Below are 18,734 nucleotides of genomic sequence, written 5' to 3' on the forward strand. Positions count from 1 at the left end.
CATCACTCATGAAGGATATAGATTATTTGATTATTATTATAAATTTATTAAATCTAACCCTTCAAAAATGGTTCGCCTTAACAGCCTCGGTATAGCGATTTCTAATATTTTTTTATTCAAGTAACCCTCAAAATAAAACAAATGTACCAGGTACTTCATTGCTTTTTACCACTCGTAGCTCCCAAATAGTATTTGACCCAAATTCTAACACAACTTTTTTTGAAATATGTCGTGTTATTATTGAACTAGTTTAGGGATGTAAAAAAAATATACATATGAACAAAATTAAATAAAATGGTCGTACACTATATATTCAAAATGTCTGTTAAGTCGCACACTCACAATACATGTAAAACAAGAATAATGTAAGCCAGACAGGTTTCTAATTTATGTACTGATCGGGCTAGGTAAAATCGTGGCCAACGCTCAATTTTTTTTAAGGTTCATCTATAAAAAAAAACGTTGAAGTTGCTTTTAAACCTAGTCTGATGTATTGTGCTCTCACAGTTTGAGATATTTAAGTACCTACCTGTCCTTATGCTATAATACTCGTTCACTATAAACTACGTATATTGTATTTGTATATTATGATTTATGAGTTATGAGATAAACGTATATTCATCTCTGAACGGTGATTTGATTTTTATCTTAACATACATTTTACACACCCCTAGCAATCCTCATATATTGATTTTTCAAATTTCAAGAAAATCACGAATATTTGCATATCATTTTTTGTAGTTAAAAATGTATGAAATGCTCAATTTTTATACCCAAAGAATAAAAATAAGAATTTTCATTATTTTGTTGTAATTTAAAAATACTATTCATATGGGTACTTAAAACTTATAACGTCTATGATTATATTTAATACACTTGATGACATTTTCAAATTCTATGTTTTCAGCTTAATTCAACCTACCATCTTTGATATAACTAATTCTAAAATAAGTTATTTTATTAATAGCAACATAAATACATCATAAAATATAGGTATTTCGCTTGTGACCACTAGTATCACATACAAAATTCATGTAATCATATGTTATAGGTATATAATATATTCAATATTGTAATGATATATGTAATCATAAATTTACTAATTGATCTTTTTTATCACACACAAGTTTAAAATAAAAAAAAAAAAAATAATACAAATACAAACTCAGACTGTCAAGTCATTCACGATATTAATTAACTTATTGTCTAATATCTATTGTATAATTAAGTCAAATAATTCAATTAATTACAAAATAACACATTGTTCTAACAGATATTATAATTATATTATAATAACTATATTATGGATACCTTAATAATCTTAAATTTATTTTTAATTATTATTATATAGGTGCTATACCTAATTATAGAATACAACCCATTTAATAAAAAATAAGTACCAATGAAGGTTATTTAATATTAAATATTTGAAGTAAAATAATATAACAATAAATAGGTAATTAAATAACTGCCAATATCTTATTGAGTAGCACTAATTTGTTCAATGCTCCCGAATTAACTGCATTCAAAGGTAAACTAGTTTATACACTTTCAAAGTTTTTTTTTAGAAATAAAATATCACTGAATTAGTACAATTAGTGAGATAAAATGTACCATACCAATTTTTAAATAGTGTAATGAATAATAATAACTTGTATACAAAATGTGTATAAACAATTCTACAAATATAAAAAATAAGAGTACTTCATCTGAATGGCTAATCTGTAATGAGATTTTAAAAACAAATAACATTTAGTAACAACTATTCCATGAATGCTAATGTTGATTTAAGTAATTAATATAAATAATAAAAATAAAATAAGTATTACTTTAATAATATTTTATATTTAATGTTTCTTGTATGGTATTTTGAAACACATAATTTTAAAATGATCAGCCATTTGTTTCACCTAAAATATGTAATATAAGTTAAAAATATTATCACCCCACAAAATATAATTTATACAGTAATAATCATAGATAAATTATTTATGAAAATTATGTAAAAATACTTACTACACAGCCTCCATAGTATATGTGTGTCACAATGCTTATGAATGCCATAATGTACATACAAATTAACTCAACAGGAGGTAAGAACACACTAAAAAATATAGCTACAACCATAAACGACAACAAATTGTTATGTGCTTCACAACGGGTCTTGCTCATTTGAGCCACAATTAAACGACACTGTAATAAAGTAAAAATAATTATCAATAAAACTGTAATGTATAATCAACTAAGTTTAAGACTAAAATTGTAGTCATCAATGAACAGTGTTTGGTGTAGTTTAAACAATGTACATAGATACTAGATAGTGTACCCTAGTTTAAGGTAGCAGCTTATGTTTTACTTACACAAATATTTGAAAATATTGCTCCACTCATCATGAAAAATATCCTTGGATCCCTTTCAAGAATATTTGTGGGTGACATTTTTACCCATATTAAGCATAAAGACACAAATACAGTTAAAGGAACTAATGGTCGACTACCTTCTAAAATGCTTAAATTTTTACCTGTTTTGTCCCTGTGACTTCTATAAAAGTAAAAATAATTTAAATATTGTGATCAAATAAAATATCAAAAATAAATTTCAACTACTTACACGTAAATATTATAAATTGAGACTGGAATATTTGTAATGAATGTGGTAAAGTAAAATGTTATTTCCGTGACATGTCCAAATGAATAATTATCTGTCAAAGACATTTTCCATTTTTCGGGACCAAAAATAGCAGTAAGACCAAAGAAGAATACTAATCCCTAAAAACAATAATACATTTAAAATTTAAGATTTTAAAAGAGGGGAAAGTAGGTAACTTCTAACAGGAGGTGTACAGCTTATTAGGAACTATATGATACAATTGTGTTAGTAAAACAAAATGTCTAGGGACATGGCCGGCTTACTACAAGTAGAAACCAATAGCCTTTAAATTGACACATTACACCTTGATCCAAAAATGTTTCTAATAAGTGTATTTTATTGTATAAAATATAAAAAATGTACTCATTGTTGATATAACATAATATGAATATCAAAAAGTAAGATTTAAATTATAATTAAGGTACAAAAAATTAAATTTAAATTTAAACTTACAACCATTGAAAAATCATAACTCCAAGGCAAATACAATACTCCAGTATTATACTTTTCCCAATGAGCCAGATAAAAATTAATGAAAACCATTATACAGATATAATACATTCGTATTGGTTGAATAGTGTTTGGATCATCACGCCCAAATATTGAATAAAGTGCGGTCGGGATAAAAACAGTTGTCCAGGAATCCAGACCGTGGTCAAACAGTTCACCTAGTGGGCCACTTGTGCCTGTACGTCTAGCCTGTTTACCATCAAGACCATCTAAATTTTTTGTTAATAATTATTATTATTTTGATTATATTTCAAAAGATTAAATATAAATACCAAGGGAGTATGAAATGAAAATAAATAAAGACACAACACCAAACACCCATCTAGGTATTGGATCGCCTTTGTAATTTATTCCAGACACATAGAAACCATAGTCATAATAAGCAAGGAGAAGTGAAGCTCCAACAGTAAAAAGAAAACCAACAAAAGTTAGCAAGTTAGGTGCAATCCATCTTGGAGTAACCTAAAATTAAAAAAAAAATTGTAAGGGAACAATTTATTAAATTAACACCAATTTGTTTTATTAATTACTTACAACAGTTCAAATTATATAAAACATTAATTTGTCAATATTGATAACACTTACTTTAATTAATGCATTCCAAAAAGGATGCATAACATATGTACCCAATGGATTTGTATCAATTGCATTATACTGAAAAACAAAATTTTGTTTGTTAATCTAAATAAATATAAATAAAATTGTCAAAAATACAAAAAAACTGTGTTTAATGAATTTGAATTTTATAAGCAATAATTGAACATTTTTAATAAGTTGATATTTACTAATAAATGATAATAATAATTTATATCATTTGCAATTAAAAAATAAAAATATTTTATTAATATAATTTTTAAACAAAGACATAGTCAATGAGATATTTTAATTTTAAAATTACAATCTGAAATTTAATATTTTTTTTACTCTTTTACATATTTATAACATTTTTTTGTAAAAAGTATCTTAACAGTTTTGCCTCAATAACAAACTTCTATTATACTAATTCTTTATCACAACTATCTAACACATAATTCAAACTTAGAATATTGTTATTAAATTAAATTTGATATCTATACCCTGTTCCGCAAAAAAACAAGCGACGGATCGACCAAAATCGGTTTTATTTGCGCACCCGACGCCCTGGCATAGGGGAACTGGTTTAGGTAGCAGGGTAACGCAGGGGGTGAGTGAAATCTCACTGAACAGAGTATACATTAAAGTATTATAAACCCAATAGGTTATGTCAGTTTAGTATCCATAAAAAGGTAATAAATTTAGAAGGATTTATAAAATAAATAAATTCTTTTTTTGACTTTACAATACTTTGTTTACAATAATTATATTATTAATATAGGTAATAACTTCCTAAAATTAAAAAATAATATTTAGGCCAAGGTTAGTATAAAACATAAGGTATAAAATATTTATTTAAGGAGCTTAGGATTAAATAAAGGATTAATCCATAATAAAGTCATGTAAAAAATATATTGAAATATAATTTCTACAACAGAATAAATGACAAAATGTTCTTTAATTAAAATACCTATCATAAATCATAACTGGATTACGCAATAAATATTTTTGATTTTTCATAATTCTGTTACTGTGGAAAATAATATAATTATAAAAATATCCTCATTACTCAGACAATAATTATAAGTGTTTAAAAAATCATATCTTAACTAACAAATGTTTTATTTTTGTACTATTGCTTATAAGATTCACAAACAACATTTTTTCATGATTGTGAATTTTAATTATATCAAACTATGATGTATTATTATATCATATGAAAACAATATTTAAATATTGAACATGATAAGATTAATACTACTAATTACTAAATAACTAAACGAGCATGACATTAGCAAGCACTATACAAGTATTTTAATTAAAAATGTGTCAACAAGCACTTACTTTGTAATTGTCGAACCCGTCAAGATGGTCCTTATTAAGATATAAGTTATCAAACACCATTGTGTATACTTAAATCAATTATTAAAAATTCGGTAACCTAGCTATCAATAGTTTAATTATATATAAAAAAAACCAATTAGGAAACACTCGTAACTGGTTAACATGAAAAAATTTTCATACCTGATTTACAAATAATCTAGAAGAATTTTAACCAGTTTGTTGTTAGCGAATCAATAAAATTAACAATATATTATAAATATTAATAGTGTAATAAAAGTTAGTAATGAGATGAGATTACTGATACGTAGGGCTTGTAACTAAAAAATAAGTCTGTTTCATTTGTGAAAAAAAATTATTAAATACATTTTTATTTGTTTGTACAGAAAGAATATAAAACTATAAAGTATTCACGGATACAGATCTAAATTAAAAAGAAACAAACGGCGCATATTTGATATTATGTGTTAAAACACTTAAAAATTAAAACTCGATCCTTGAACTTTGCATTGCTTACCGTCTTTTTTTTCCACTACCACTAACACCGCCACCGGTAAATATCACTCATTCATGCAATATTTATGCCAACACAGAGACCAACTTACTGTATGATAAGTGATAAGTGATAATGGTTCAGCTTATCACTCAAAAAACGAGATCGATTAAAAGTTGTGCGTATCACGACTGGACACCTGAACACGAATACCACACTGTCTATCAACCACAGGCCGGGTCATTAGAGAAAAACTAGTTTTTTATAACTTAACGATAATACGACGTCTTAAATCGCATACAATATTATAATCACTGAGTATGAACAATATAAATCTTTAAAATGATTCATTCTGCATTTCTATGATTTACGATTATAAGAAGAAAATCATTTACTCGGATAAGTCAGTGATATACCTGTAAAATATGTTCATGGGAAGGGGAGGGATATAAATACCTCACTTCAAAAAACCATTACAAATCCAAAAGCAAACTAAAATTAAATAAACATTATGGTAAAAAAAATTATCGGGGAGAGGGCGGCGAATGCTCATATTGCCGCTCTTGAAGTTTTCCATAACTATGGAAAAAACTGCTTAGTGGAACCTTGTTTTAAATTTTCAATCCTTAGCTATAAAAATTAAAAATTGTATACATTTTTAACTACAAAATCATTTTCAATTTTCAATTTGATGAATATGGTCAAAATTCGAACATTAAATCTTCATAAAAAAAATCGTGCCTGTGTATTTTTAATATTTCTCAACTGCTACAAGTTATCAAGAGTCTTACATTAAATGTTCATTGACCCAACCAATAAAATTGTATTGACATTTATAGAAAGAAAATAATGAAAACTAAACACATCCGTCAACAGCTTAAAACGAGTCAACATATTTTGATAATTTTATCAATTTACGTTAAACTTTTTTTTTAATTTCCATTAACAACAACTTACAATAAATCTTGTATTGCATTTTCAAGTTTTTTGACCGAGTGAACATTTTTTTTTCGACTTGAGATTAAAAAAAAAAAAATAATAATCGAAAATTGAATATGCCTATAAATAGTTAAACACAAATCAAAATATTTTGAAAATATTATAGTGTATAAAAAAAATGTTTACACAAATATTCAGTGAACACTTCATGTATCTAAGGTAATTTTTGTTAGAGTTACACTTAAAACCAAAATCGAAAAAAAACAAAAATTCCCGTTTTTCCTTAATTTTTTGTTTGTTGCTTTTGAAAACTAATGGGAATTTTGATCTTCTGATGCACCAACTAGATTCACTTTCCTACTAGAAAAGTGGCCGTTGAAAAAAACCGAAGTACTTTTACTATAAAAAACCGTGATGACAGACACACACACAAAAAAAAAATGTAAGAACACGCATCATTGTAAAATCAATACATTCATCGCTCCGCTCAGAATCTAAAATGCAATAAAATGCATTTAATATTAAAAATGCAATAAAATGCATTTAATATTAAAAATGCAATAAATGCAAAAAATGCGAAATAAAAATTACACATTTTAAATTGTTATATCATGGAACAAATTTAGTTTTTAGTTAGAACTGTATAGGATTTAAAGAAAAAAATGCAAAAGTCATCAAAATCGATAGCTCTACTCATAATCATCAAATATGCTCCCAAAAATGGTATGCTCTTTAAACTACAAAATCACTAAATATTCAAAAATATGTACTTTAAAGTATAAACTTTTAGTATATTTTTCCTAAGGCCGTGAAATTAATATCATGCTTACTTAGCAATAAATCTAATAAGTAATAACTATAAAAAACATGCAAATTCAACACCTTCCTAGCCTTACTTTTAACTTTTAAATTATAACTATTAACTAATGAACATAATTGTACGAAAATATTGAACTTTTTGGATTGAGATACTCCCGATAATATTGTACTTTAGCAGATTGACTGCCACAATGATTTTTGATACTTTTTACCCTGTGCCGTGTGTACAAAATTGTGTACACTCCTTTACTTACCATTTTTCTTTCCATGTACAGAAATGTGTACACGCCTGTACAGATTTAACATTGGAATTAAATATTGTGGCCCCTAGGACCAGTTTGTCTACTCAGCGAAGATATCAAATGGATATTTTAATTAACAAAAAAACAAAATTATAAAAAAAGAAGTTTTTGCAAATTATCGTTTAAAATTTGTTGGATAGTATAAAAATATTTGTTTATACAAGTATGGAGATAAGATCGTGTACAAACAAATGTACACATGGCAGTCAACCTGTTAGAATATGAAGTTAAAAAAGTATTATGTTATTGTTATACAAAAAATTAAAATACTTTAAAAATGATAACGATAAAAATGTACTTAAGCCTAAGACAGCAGAGGAGGATCTGTTTGAACACTACTACTCCTAATATGTAGGCACCTATATTAGTATAGTTCATTATATTTTTATTATTATTTAATTTTTCTTACAAAAATCAATAATATTGTTTAATAGGTAAGGTACCTAACACATAACACAGTGACCATGAAAAACCACTGCTACCGTTTAATACCTATCATTACATTTAAAAAATTTCAATAAAGTCCATTAGCTGTTTCCTGTTTGAAAATCAAGAAGAATACTACATTTGACCATATAGACATAATTATTAAAGTCATAATAATTTAGTAGGTATATAGAATTTATTCTACATTAGATTAGTGGTTCAATGGGTATTTAATAGGTATATGGACATTCTATGCCTTTATAGGTAGTAGGTATATATTAATATATTATCTACCCACTATATCAGAAACTTAATTATTTACTGTCATTAAATAATTCATCAACATATGAATGTATTGCATTTTATTTATCAAAGCATCCAGTACCTATATAACTATAGATACCGGTATTTAATTAAATTTAATATGACATATTCATATTTAACTTGGGATTATTATTATACCTATTTATCTTATAAATGCATTTCAATATTGCAAAATCAGCATCATTCGTAACCAGGGTTTCATTAAAATTATAAATGATTACAGAAAAAATTATCGAAAAAGAAATATAGGTATTATAAATAAAAACTATCAGATGCCTACATTTATTATATATATTGTTTTTTTTTTTAATTTCACTAGCAACTGTCTATTTAATCTTCAACCTCTTGACGCATCAAATATTTTTTAATCTACATTTATAAAAAAAAAACAAAAATATCAAAAATTGGAATATTAAGTAGCTTTAAAAGAAAAAATATTAAAACTATATCAGTATAGAAAATGCTCATATATGGTGAAAAGTCTCTCAGTTCGTTTTTAAATTCTTACAAAATTAAAAAAAAATCGATTTTGTCATCAGCTGATTTTGAGTGAAAATTATCGTTTTCCTTAATTTTGTTGTTATTTTTCTAGATTATTTCAAAAAATACTGTGCATTTTGACCTCCCAAAAGTACAAACTAGATTCAACTGGCAATCAGAAATTCAAACAAATTCATGAGAGATCTAAACATTTTTTTCTATTATAAAACGTACTCGTATACCTATAAATTTATAATTATATACACTTAAAAAAACACTTAACATTGTGAAATCATTACTTTCATCTCTTTATTCTGAAATTAAAACACACACAATATCATTGTATAAACAATACATTCATCATTCCGATCAGAATCTAAAAAACTTTTAATATTTTTTGTTTTATGGTGTTACTTAAAATTCCGAAATGGACAGTAACTTACTATATCAGAGCTAATTAATATAATTTTTTGAAGAGCTAAATTAATAAATTATTTAAGTATATAGTAGTTATGTATGAGTCTTAAGTCTTAACATTTAAGCAGTGAATTTGTAGAGGGGTATCTAAATACCTATAAACTATTAAGTATGTACTATATAGTTTAATATGCAGGCAGGTATCTGAAAAAGTACGAGGACAAATATTGAAGCATGATGGAGCGAAACCCTGTACCTATATATAAGGACATAAGGTTGTATAGAATGCGATGTTCAATGATATTTGACTCGTTCAGTCGTAGTTTGATTACGTTCAAGATGAGATCGCAATTGATTTTAATCGCAATATGCTTTGTGTTGTCATCAACAGGTAACAGGTTATTTTTAAATGATGGAAAGCAGAATTTAATTATTAAAATTATTTTTAGACTCTACTGTAAACTGGACTGTGGACGATAACACACTACCAGAATCGTTGCCCTATTTGATGCGCAACAAATATTATACAAATGAAGAAATTCAAAACGCAGTATTTTGGGCGTATAAAACTCAGTACGATGTTATTTCAGAACATAATGGTCACGTATACGATGCAGAAACACCATTAGGATATTTTAATGATGTCTTGATTTTACCTAAGACCAGAGCATCATTAATAAATTCCAACATCGTATTCGAAAATAATACCGTCAGTGGCCTAATGGATTTTAAAAGCAATAATGTCGTTATACGATGGTCGCAAGACCAGGTAAGCTAAAGTTTCAAATTTAAATTATTACAAAAAAGTTTAGTATAGGTAAATAATATTATTATAATAAATATTTGTGGGCAATAGCTTAAGAATATAGCTTTAAAATGTGAGCTTCAGCCTCGTGCTCTCATCATACTAATAATAAAAAAACAATGAGACCTATTCATCCACCAATAACTGACCAGTGACCAATAAAAGTGGATAGCTATAATATAATATTGTTATTATTTATTATTTTAAGTTAAGAAAATTTTGTCAATATTGTATGTATAAAAACCGATAATTTTAGGAAATGGTCTTGAACTCTACTGATTTAAGGACTAAGACTATATTATAATATAACTTATAACTTATAACAGTGGGAACCGCAATAAAAGTTAAGAGAACTCGGATCATAATATAATATATGATATGTCTTAATTATTTATGTATAAGAATAAGAGCCGATTGCATAAACATAAAAAGAGTAGACAGCAGAGTCTGTGCAGTTATAGTGATAATAGTGTTTGCACAGTTTTATAATATATACGGCCATATCGGCAACAAATAAGGAATTATGATAAAATAATTAATAATGTGCTCTATATTATTAGTTATAACTAAGAATTAGAATATAACTAACAGAAAATTAAAGTTAAAAATATCCTCTTCATTATTGACAAAAATAATTTACCGTGTTTGGTTGATATATGATGCAGGTATCCACAGAGATAACTTGGAAAGAGCTACAAATTGTAGGCAAATATACATTTGTAGACGAGTGGAGATACGTAACTGGCAAATATCAAATTTTCGTGGAAAATGTTATGTATCAAACAGACACACCGTTATCCAAAAACTCAGAGTTGTATCCTTTGTCGGCGCCAAATTCAGCAATATCTTATAGTCAATTTAGGGCCACCTTTACTGGACATTCAATTCCAGACGGATTTTCGGCTACACGGTAATTTGAAAAACAGCTTATTTGGATACAATTCACAAAATACCTGGTTAATAACTATTCATTATTTATTACACACAAATTGTTTAAAAAAAAAATGTTATATTTATTATTTTTCTACTCTATGAGCGATTATATATATTATGTAAGGTGGTAGATTGAGCATGTTCACTTATAAGGAAATAACCTGTGGTGATACAAACTTCTGTTTTTCTAAAGGCTCCTCTTTTTACTTTTTTTTGAAAATGTTGATGTTGTTACCTATTACAAAATTCGAACGAATAGTTTCTCAGTTATTAATATGTTTGTACTCAAGAATAAGGATATAATAAAAGGTTTTATAAAAATATAAAACAAATGTAATATTGGCTCTAGAATTTATTATACGTAGACTATTTTTAAAAATAACGGATGTTGATAAGTCATAATTTTCAGAAATCATTCACTAAATAATTTACAGTAGGAATTGGGGGTTAGGTCTCATTTGAATAACCGAAGTTTTTATAACCACATAATACTTCAAGTAGAACAAACAATTTCAAGAATTTGAAAATATATCTTTATGTATACCTCTACCTATTTGAAAATTTTAAACTACAAATTTTGAATGGTTGGATTGTAGGTATTGAAGAAAAAAATTGGGTTAGCATACTTGGTGAATAATCTTGTATAATGTATAATAATTAAAATAATACTTTTGCATAGGGGGTATAGACAGTATAGAGATCCATATTTTGATTTTGATAATTTATAGAGATCCATGGGCTCCATGACCCCTAAATCCTTCCCAAAGTTGCTTCTAAAAGTATATAGTCTCATTTTGATATATTTATATAAATAAATATGAAGTCACTTCATTAGCTATTACCTATAAAGCGAGATTAAAATTAGTGTCTCAATGTCTGCACCATTTAGGTATTTCTTGGAAGAAGTGGCGTTCGGACACGTCGCGGACTATGTTCTAGAAGTGACACGGAAGAATGTGACGTCGGCCATTAGAGCGGCCGTCCAGCCGTACGTGCAGTACGGGAACCGGTCAGACCCACACTTCCCGGACGCCGCCGGTCGGCTGGACGACGGACGGTTCTTCGCAGTCAGCGACCCGTTCGTCGACGGCCTGGATACCGCGTTGCAAAAGGTGAACTCCGTGTGGACCGAACCGAACACGGGTGGGCTAATGGTCGCCATCGAGCACACGTTGCACAACCTCAACGGTACGTTTAATCTTCACATCGTCTCGGAGCTGGCCGAACTGCAGCAGCCCAGCCGCGAGATCGACTTTTTCATGGACCGGGTCAGCCTGAACATCGCGTACGACGTATTTAGGCCCAACTGCTTTTGTTCCGCCATCACTAAAGTGTACAAGATGACCACGTGGCCACGTGACAGTCGAAACGACACGGGACATCTGCCACTAGTGGCCGCCGCTTTCGCCAATACCGTCGAAGATCACTTGTCCGTCGGCACGTGCGCTGCCATTGCGAAAACCAACAAGTACGGTACAAACCCATGCCAATGAATTTGGCCACAATTATAAATGACTCAATATTTTTGTGTGTTTTAATTATTTTATACTTTTATTAATATCTTTCAATTTTTTCGACATGAATATTATAAAAACTGCAATGTTTAGGAAATTGCATAAGATGTATTATTATTACGTGATATTTGAATCTAAAGTAAGATAACTATGGGCAATTTATAACATTCAAGTATTGAATAATTTATAAATAAAATGAACTTTAGTGCATTAGATGTGTAATTTGAGTTGTATTTATATTATTTCAGTACCTATTGATTTTTTAGATTCTGAGCTGATAGATGAATGTACTGATTTCACAATTTGTTTTTGTATGTATACACGTATAACAGATAATCTTCTTTCAGAATCGTTTTTTGTATGCAATGATTGTTGAATTCAAATTTAACACATGTATTATAGTAACCCTCCTACATCTAATATATGGCAGAGCAATATAGGTACTATATTATATATATATATACAATATACAGGTACTCACTTGTCGACCTTTTTTACAACAATTTTCGTTTGTTAAAAACGGTTTAATAAGTTTTCCATTGTTGAATACCTCATCGAACCACTTAGTTGACTTGTATGTACGTACTACGTAGTCTATCATCATCGTCAAAGTCAACTTCATTAATTCCACATATTTCAACAAATAAATTTTCAAAGCTTTTAAGTGCAATAATTTCGTCATTACTTTATTTTTAAAATTAGTAGTAATATATATTTAAATCAAAAATACAAAATAACCTTAAAATATAAATTGTATAGATTTTATGTGATGTTTCATGAATTTATTTATTTTACGTATATTTAATTCAAACTTATAAAACGATATTACACCTGAATTGTTTATAAAGTTGAATTGAAGATAAATTTCTCACATTTTTAAAAATTAACGTTTATTCTTCACTTCATACAGATATATTAAATTTTAAGACATTAAAAATTTTAGATATTTATATAGAACTAAAATAAATAAATTAAAATATGAAAGATGTAAAATCATTCTAATGTAAAGATGTAAAACTAATGACTATGCCGAATTCAAATCTGTTTTCCAGAAGTCTAAATAGATTAGTACTGAACAAAAAGTAACGAAAAGAAATGTTTTTGCGCGTGATAAGCAAAAGTGAACTATTGATATTTGATATATGTGTGATGCGCATGTGTGCGTGGAAGTTATCGTCATAGACTTAGTTTAAGGTATATGTTTATGATGGATATATATGTACATAATGATAATTTAATACACACACAGTTGCAACTTCGTACTAAGTATATTAAAATAGCATATATAATATTGCCTATATTGAGCTCCTTAAAAATTGATCACATTTTGTAAAAATACAATATTCTTATTTTATAGAAAGTGCCAAATAGATATTTCAATTTTTCAATATGATTTTTTTAAACTGGCTCAAATGTACTTTGCACTTCTCTGGGGTTTCATAAAAATATTATGTAGCACTTTTCAAGTTTAAATTTTCTCTTAAGGAAATTGTTCTGGATTTTCAATGTAGTTTCTTGAAGCTCAAGGAATAAAAAACAACAAAAAAAAAAAAAAAAAAACATTGATTCAAATACAAACGCCATTTTTTTATAAATGCCAGGTCTCAGGTGTAATTTTAACTAAAATCAGAATAGTTCTTTAAAGTTAAATGCATAAATTTATCATTGATCTAAAATATACCACACAATCACAAGATTTACAATAATCAATAGTCTACATCATATACATTACTTATTGATATCATTGTTAATATATAATGTAAATAAATATACTGGTAACCATGCAACTATACTATCGAAACACTTAAAGACCAAACAGTATCCCATGACCTTAACTTTGAATTTGTTCGTTGCGATAAAAGTGGAGTTTAACATTTGAAGTCGGAAATCCTAAAAAAATAGTCCATAATATATTACTGCTAATAATAGGGGTAACCTCCCTTTCCATTAATCATTGTATTAACATACAAATTATGTTTAAAGGTGTATGAAAATGGAAGTGACAAAACTAACGTAGCAATTACGTTAAACACTTACGCCGTAATTTTTTTAATAAACGATTATATCTTATTGCAGATCAAAACAGCTAGTCAATGACTCGTGATTTATAGTTTGTCTGGACCTTTTATTTTAGAAAAGATACTAAGAAATTAAAACTAGTATAGGTTAGTAGGTAGTAGGTATTAGGTAGTCAGGTTCAAAAAGTCATTTATTCATACATCATGTTGACTATAAACCGTTCGCTGATTGATCGAATAGCTAGTAGAGAGTATGTATGTTGCACTGAAAAAGATAACTTTGAAATGTTATCTCGAATCAATAAGAAAAAGGATCATTTTGAATCCTAAGAATCGTAATTAATTAGTTTAGTTGTAACTTGTAGGTAAATACATTCTACCTCGATTTATGTTTTAGTATTTGGTAGTATTGACCTCAATTTTAAATTAGAATAAAATCAAAGGGTAGCTACTCCAAGTTAAAACTTTAATATTAACATTAATTATTATATTATAAAATAATATTAAGATTTTTATTTTGTATTATTGGAATACGATAAAGTGATTCCTGGTCATACGTCGAGCTTCTCACTTCGGTCCTTGATTCTGAATTTGATAATAATTTATGGTATGATTTCTAATTATCCTTCATTTGCCTTCTTTTACAATTGTACTAATTGTTATTCATCAAAATGTAATTTATATTCATTTTTTAAACATTACTTATAGATAATTATCATACAATTTTTTCATACAGTTTCCCTTGTTGATTATATTACATAATATGATACTAATTGTACAAGTACAAATACAATACTTTTGTCTTTTAAGTTAAATTTATGTATTCTTACGGTTCAATTTTAAAATCTATCATTCTATTTACAATAATACAATCTACTTTCCCCACTTTGATTTTTCCATTGATGACAATACAGTGTCTTTTATACATTTGGATCAAGAACACTTAAACTCTTTCCTAATCTTTTGTTTGGAGGCAGATCAGTTAGTTCGAAGGACAAATAATGATTTAATAAGACAATAATATTATAAGAATCTACTACTTACCAGTAAATTATACTGCATTTTATAGCAATTGTATGTACTTATTAAATGGAAAAAAATGTAACTTATAAATCATAGGCAGTATTACAGTAACGTTAAAAATATTCTGTAGTATTATTTATATTATTATTACCTAGTGACTAGTACACAGTTTTTTTTATTGCTATTTTCAAATTAGTTCAAATTTGGACGAAATTATATATTTAAACAAAGTGTAACGAGTCTCTGTTAAGAATTGTTTTTCGTATAGGTACCTACAGCGATATTATAATATTATATCATTGAATTCAAATTTGATACCATCCATTACAGTGACCCTCTTGTAACCTACTGTACTAGTACTCCAAATGTACTAGAGGTACCTTTTTTGTTTTAAGATTTATTTTCAGTCTGATACTGGATAAGTCATTGTGACATTCCCAATGTCATTTAACGCAATTGCAGCTTGTATAAGTGACATGATGTCTTAAACCCGCTAAATTATAAAGCTATAACTAAATATAGTCGTAACTTGTTTCTAATGTAATTAATAACGACAGACTACGATTGTTGTATACCTAAAATAATGACAATTTTAAAAGGAATTGTGATGCTAAAATACAAATAAATGATAAAATAAGTTGTTGTAGGTTAGGACGTAAGGTTATATATAAAGTTCTAAATAAATTGTATTATTCTTTATGATGAATAAGATTACCAGTAGCCAGGTAAATTATTAGTAACTAAAGTATAAAGATTGACATATTAAAGAACAAAAAAAACATGGTGTAAAAATAATAGTGAAGTAATCACTAATCATATTAATATACATTATAATAATTATAGAATATAGACTGTAGACAACACGTACACATAATATTATATTATACTATTCTTACATCTTACATTATTAGTGTATTTGTAGTATAGATTAGCAGGGTTCAGAGCTAGTACAAATATTACATATTATCTTCATTGAATAATTAAGTAATTAAAAATAGTAATTATAATTAGTAAGGTAGTATTGAATTATGTATATTTTTGCGCATTTTCAGTGTTTTAGAAAAACCATTGTCAGCATATATTTGTATTATTATAATTATACTGCAACATAACTGCTAGATGCTATTAGGTTAACGTTGTTAGAATTTAGAAGGCTATATAACCATCGTATATTTTTAAGGAGAGGAATCCTCCTTTTCCAATTTTCTCTTAAGCTCGTATTTAAGTTTTATCATGAAGTGATAAGTACTTTCAGAAAGTTATTACCTAATCATACAACGAAATGATTTTTTTTAACGATCTTATTATCGACGATATTTAAGTTATATTACTATTCATTAAACTGAACTATCACAAATTAATTCCTGAACTGAGCTAGTTAAAAAGTTTTAAATAAAAACGATCTGAATAAAATAATTGTATGAAAACGATTATCATATCAATGAGTATCATATATTTTTAATTTTAAGACACAAGTACACAATCATTTTGTATCATTTGTATCATTTGTATCATTGTTAATTTTATTAGTATCATATTATTGTATTTATATGAATGCTGTATATTATATCAATTTGTAATGACAATATAAGTTCAATATTTAATATTTATCAACACAATATACATTGCAATAAAACAATTTGCCTACATACACATGTATACAATATATCTTTTAAGATAATTTAAAAAAGAAATCAACAATTAAAATACATTGAAACCAGTGTCATTGAAAAGATTACTCTAATACATATTTTAAATCAACTAGTCATATCGAGAATTAATGGTTTTTGCAATTAGTATTGAAAACATAAAACCATAAAAACATTTTATTATTAGATAACGAAAATGATCAAATTAAATATGAAGGATTAGGAATTATGATGATTTAACTAAACGTGTTCAACTTGTATTAAATGAATTCATTTATCTCAGCATTATAAATTAAAATATTTTTCAACTGAATTAAAACGATATAAAATTTTGAAATAGGTTGGTACTTATTATATTAAATAATTTTTTTTTCATATTATGTTATTCTTATTTTAAATAACAATTTAAAAGTTTTACATTTCCTCTGCCTGTTTTATTTTAAATAATTAATAAATATAAACTATATTGGCTATGATGATTTTAAACTATCTTATTAAATCATTGTTATAATAACATTTTATTTTAGAATCAGTGCTTAATTAAAAATGATTATTTATTTTCCATTTTAATCCAGTAATTTTCAATAAATTGCCAATTTTAATATTTAAAGACAAATTTTAAGATATTATTTAGATACAAACATTTGAAATTTTCTAATTTTTAAAATGTCAGAATTTATTTATTTTTATTTTGTACATGGAGATAAAATATGTACGCTTGTTCAAAAAACTTGAAAATTAAAATCTAGGATTTTCATAATTTGGTCTTTCGGTAATCGAAAAATATCGTAAACACATAATGTCACAATTTTTGTAAAAAACACTTGAAAAGAGTAGAAACTCAAATTTTTTTGAAATCCGATATTAATAGTCATAACAACGATTTAAATAATTATTTTATTGTAATTCAAAATTATAATTTGTATGTGAAACTATGTTTGACACTTTTCACCACTTTACTCCATATATATTTGTTTACTTGTTGTACCTGTTATACAAATAAATAACTATAGATACTTGAAATACTTATGTTATCATTTTCTAGACATATTTGATTTAAAAATATATTTTGTTTTTTTAGCTACATGGGTAATTAAAAATATTTGAAATTTTCGACTTTTTTAAGTTTTTTTTTTAATGTTGATAAACGGAAGTAATCATTATCATAGTTTTATACTTGTGGCTTTAAAATAAATAATTTTAAAAAAAAACGATGTTATTATTTATTGTTATTGTTTAAAAAATATAAATCTTTGAGTAGAATATTTATGGCGAGGCTACACTCTACACTCTACATTACTATATATAATACCATAGAGTAACTTCTGAGAATTTTTATTTTAGATTTGTGTTAGACGATATACATCGAAATGTCCATACTTTAAAATTTAAATTTTATAGAGAACTGACGGTTAAATTCTAAATTAAAAAAAAAACATCTACATGTTTTCACTATTTTAAAATGTGTATGTGTAATGTTAGTTATGAACTACATAGTACATATTGATATACTATGATA

General features: G+C 26.6%; 2 protein-coding genes across 7 annotated transcripts; one reads left to right on the forward strand and one right to left on the reverse strand.

The window, feature by feature from the left end:
- Positions 1–1,045: 1,045 nt before the first annotated feature.
- LOC111039910 (ethanolaminephosphotransferase 1-like) lies at positions 1,046–5,668 on the reverse strand. 6 transcript variants are annotated; one of them, XM_022323566.1, is made up of 9 exons: positions 5,077–5,136; positions 3,745–3,813; positions 3,432–3,621; positions 3,103–3,368; positions 2,611–2,768; positions 2,361–2,541; positions 2,017–2,193; positions 1,830–1,910; positions 1,046–1,722 (listed from the first exon to the last, which is right to left on the reverse strand). In XM_022323566.1, exons 1-8 carry the CDS (start codon positions 5,134–5,136, stop codon positions 1,848–1,850), a joined length of 1,164 nt encoding a protein of 387 aa, XP_022179258.1. In that variant the 3' UTR covers positions 1,046–1,722; positions 1,830–1,847. The 6 variants fall into 6 exon arrangements, with proteins under 6 accessions (XP_022179258.1, XP_022179259.1, XP_022179260.1 ...); XM_022323563.1 differs by lacking the exon at positions 1,046–1,722 and adding an exon at positions 5,257–5,668 and having other exon boundaries at positions 1,848–1,910; positions 5,077–5,173; XM_022323562.1 differs by lacking the exon at positions 1,046–1,722 and adding an exon at positions 5,257–5,668 and having other exon boundaries at positions 1,848–1,910; positions 5,077–5,177.
- A 3,827-nt stretch (positions 5,669–9,495) lies between these two features.
- On the forward strand, positions 9,496–12,933 carry LOC111039904. Its single transcript, XM_022323556.1, has 4 exons — positions 9,496–9,664; positions 9,723–10,042; positions 10,744–10,988; positions 11,901–12,933. The coding sequence occupies exons 1-4, from the start codon at positions 9,508–9,510 to the stop codon at positions 12,502–12,504; spliced, it is 1,326 nt and encodes a 441-aa protein (XP_022179248.1). The 5' UTR covers positions 9,496–9,507; the 3' UTR covers positions 12,505–12,933.
- Positions 12,934–18,734: the final 5,801 nt, after the last annotated feature.

Source organism: Myzus persicae, unplaced genomic scaffold (genome assembly GCF_001856785.1).
Source record: "Myzus persicae strain clone G006 unplaced genomic scaffold, MPER_G0061.0, whole genome shotgun sequence".
Lineage (NCBI taxonomy): Eukaryota > Metazoa > Arthropoda > Insecta > Hemiptera > Aphididae > Myzus > Myzus persicae.

What these genes read in the sequence shown, in the direction of transcription:
- LOC111039910 (XM_022323566.1), bottom strand. Translation starts at nt 5,136, where the DNA reads ATGGTGTTTGATAACTTATATCTTAATAAGGACCATCTTGACGGGTTC. An exon ending in ACGGGTTCGACAATTACAAA is followed by an intron (nt 3,814 to 5,076) that starts GTAAGTGCTTGT and finishes TTTGTTTTTCAG; the next exon opens with TATAATGCAATTGATACAAA. An exon ending in TTTGGAATGCATTAATTAAA is followed by an intron (nt 3,622 to 3,744) that starts GTAAGTGTTATC and finishes TTTTAATTTTAG; the next exon opens with GTTACTCCAAGATGGATTGC.
- LOC111039904 (XM_022323556.1), top strand. Translation starts at nt 9,508, where the DNA reads ATGATGGAGCGAAACCCTGTACCTATATATAAGGACATAAGGTTGTAT. An exon ending in TACGATGGTCGCAAGACCAG is followed by an intron (nt 10,043 to 10,743) that starts GTAAGCTAAAGT and finishes TATATGATGCAG; the next exon opens with GTATCCACAGAGATAACTTG. An exon ending in GACGGATTTTCGGCTACACG is followed by an intron (nt 10,989 to 11,900) that starts GTAATTTGAAAA and finishes TGCACCATTTAG; the next exon opens with GTATTTCTTGGAAGAAGTGG.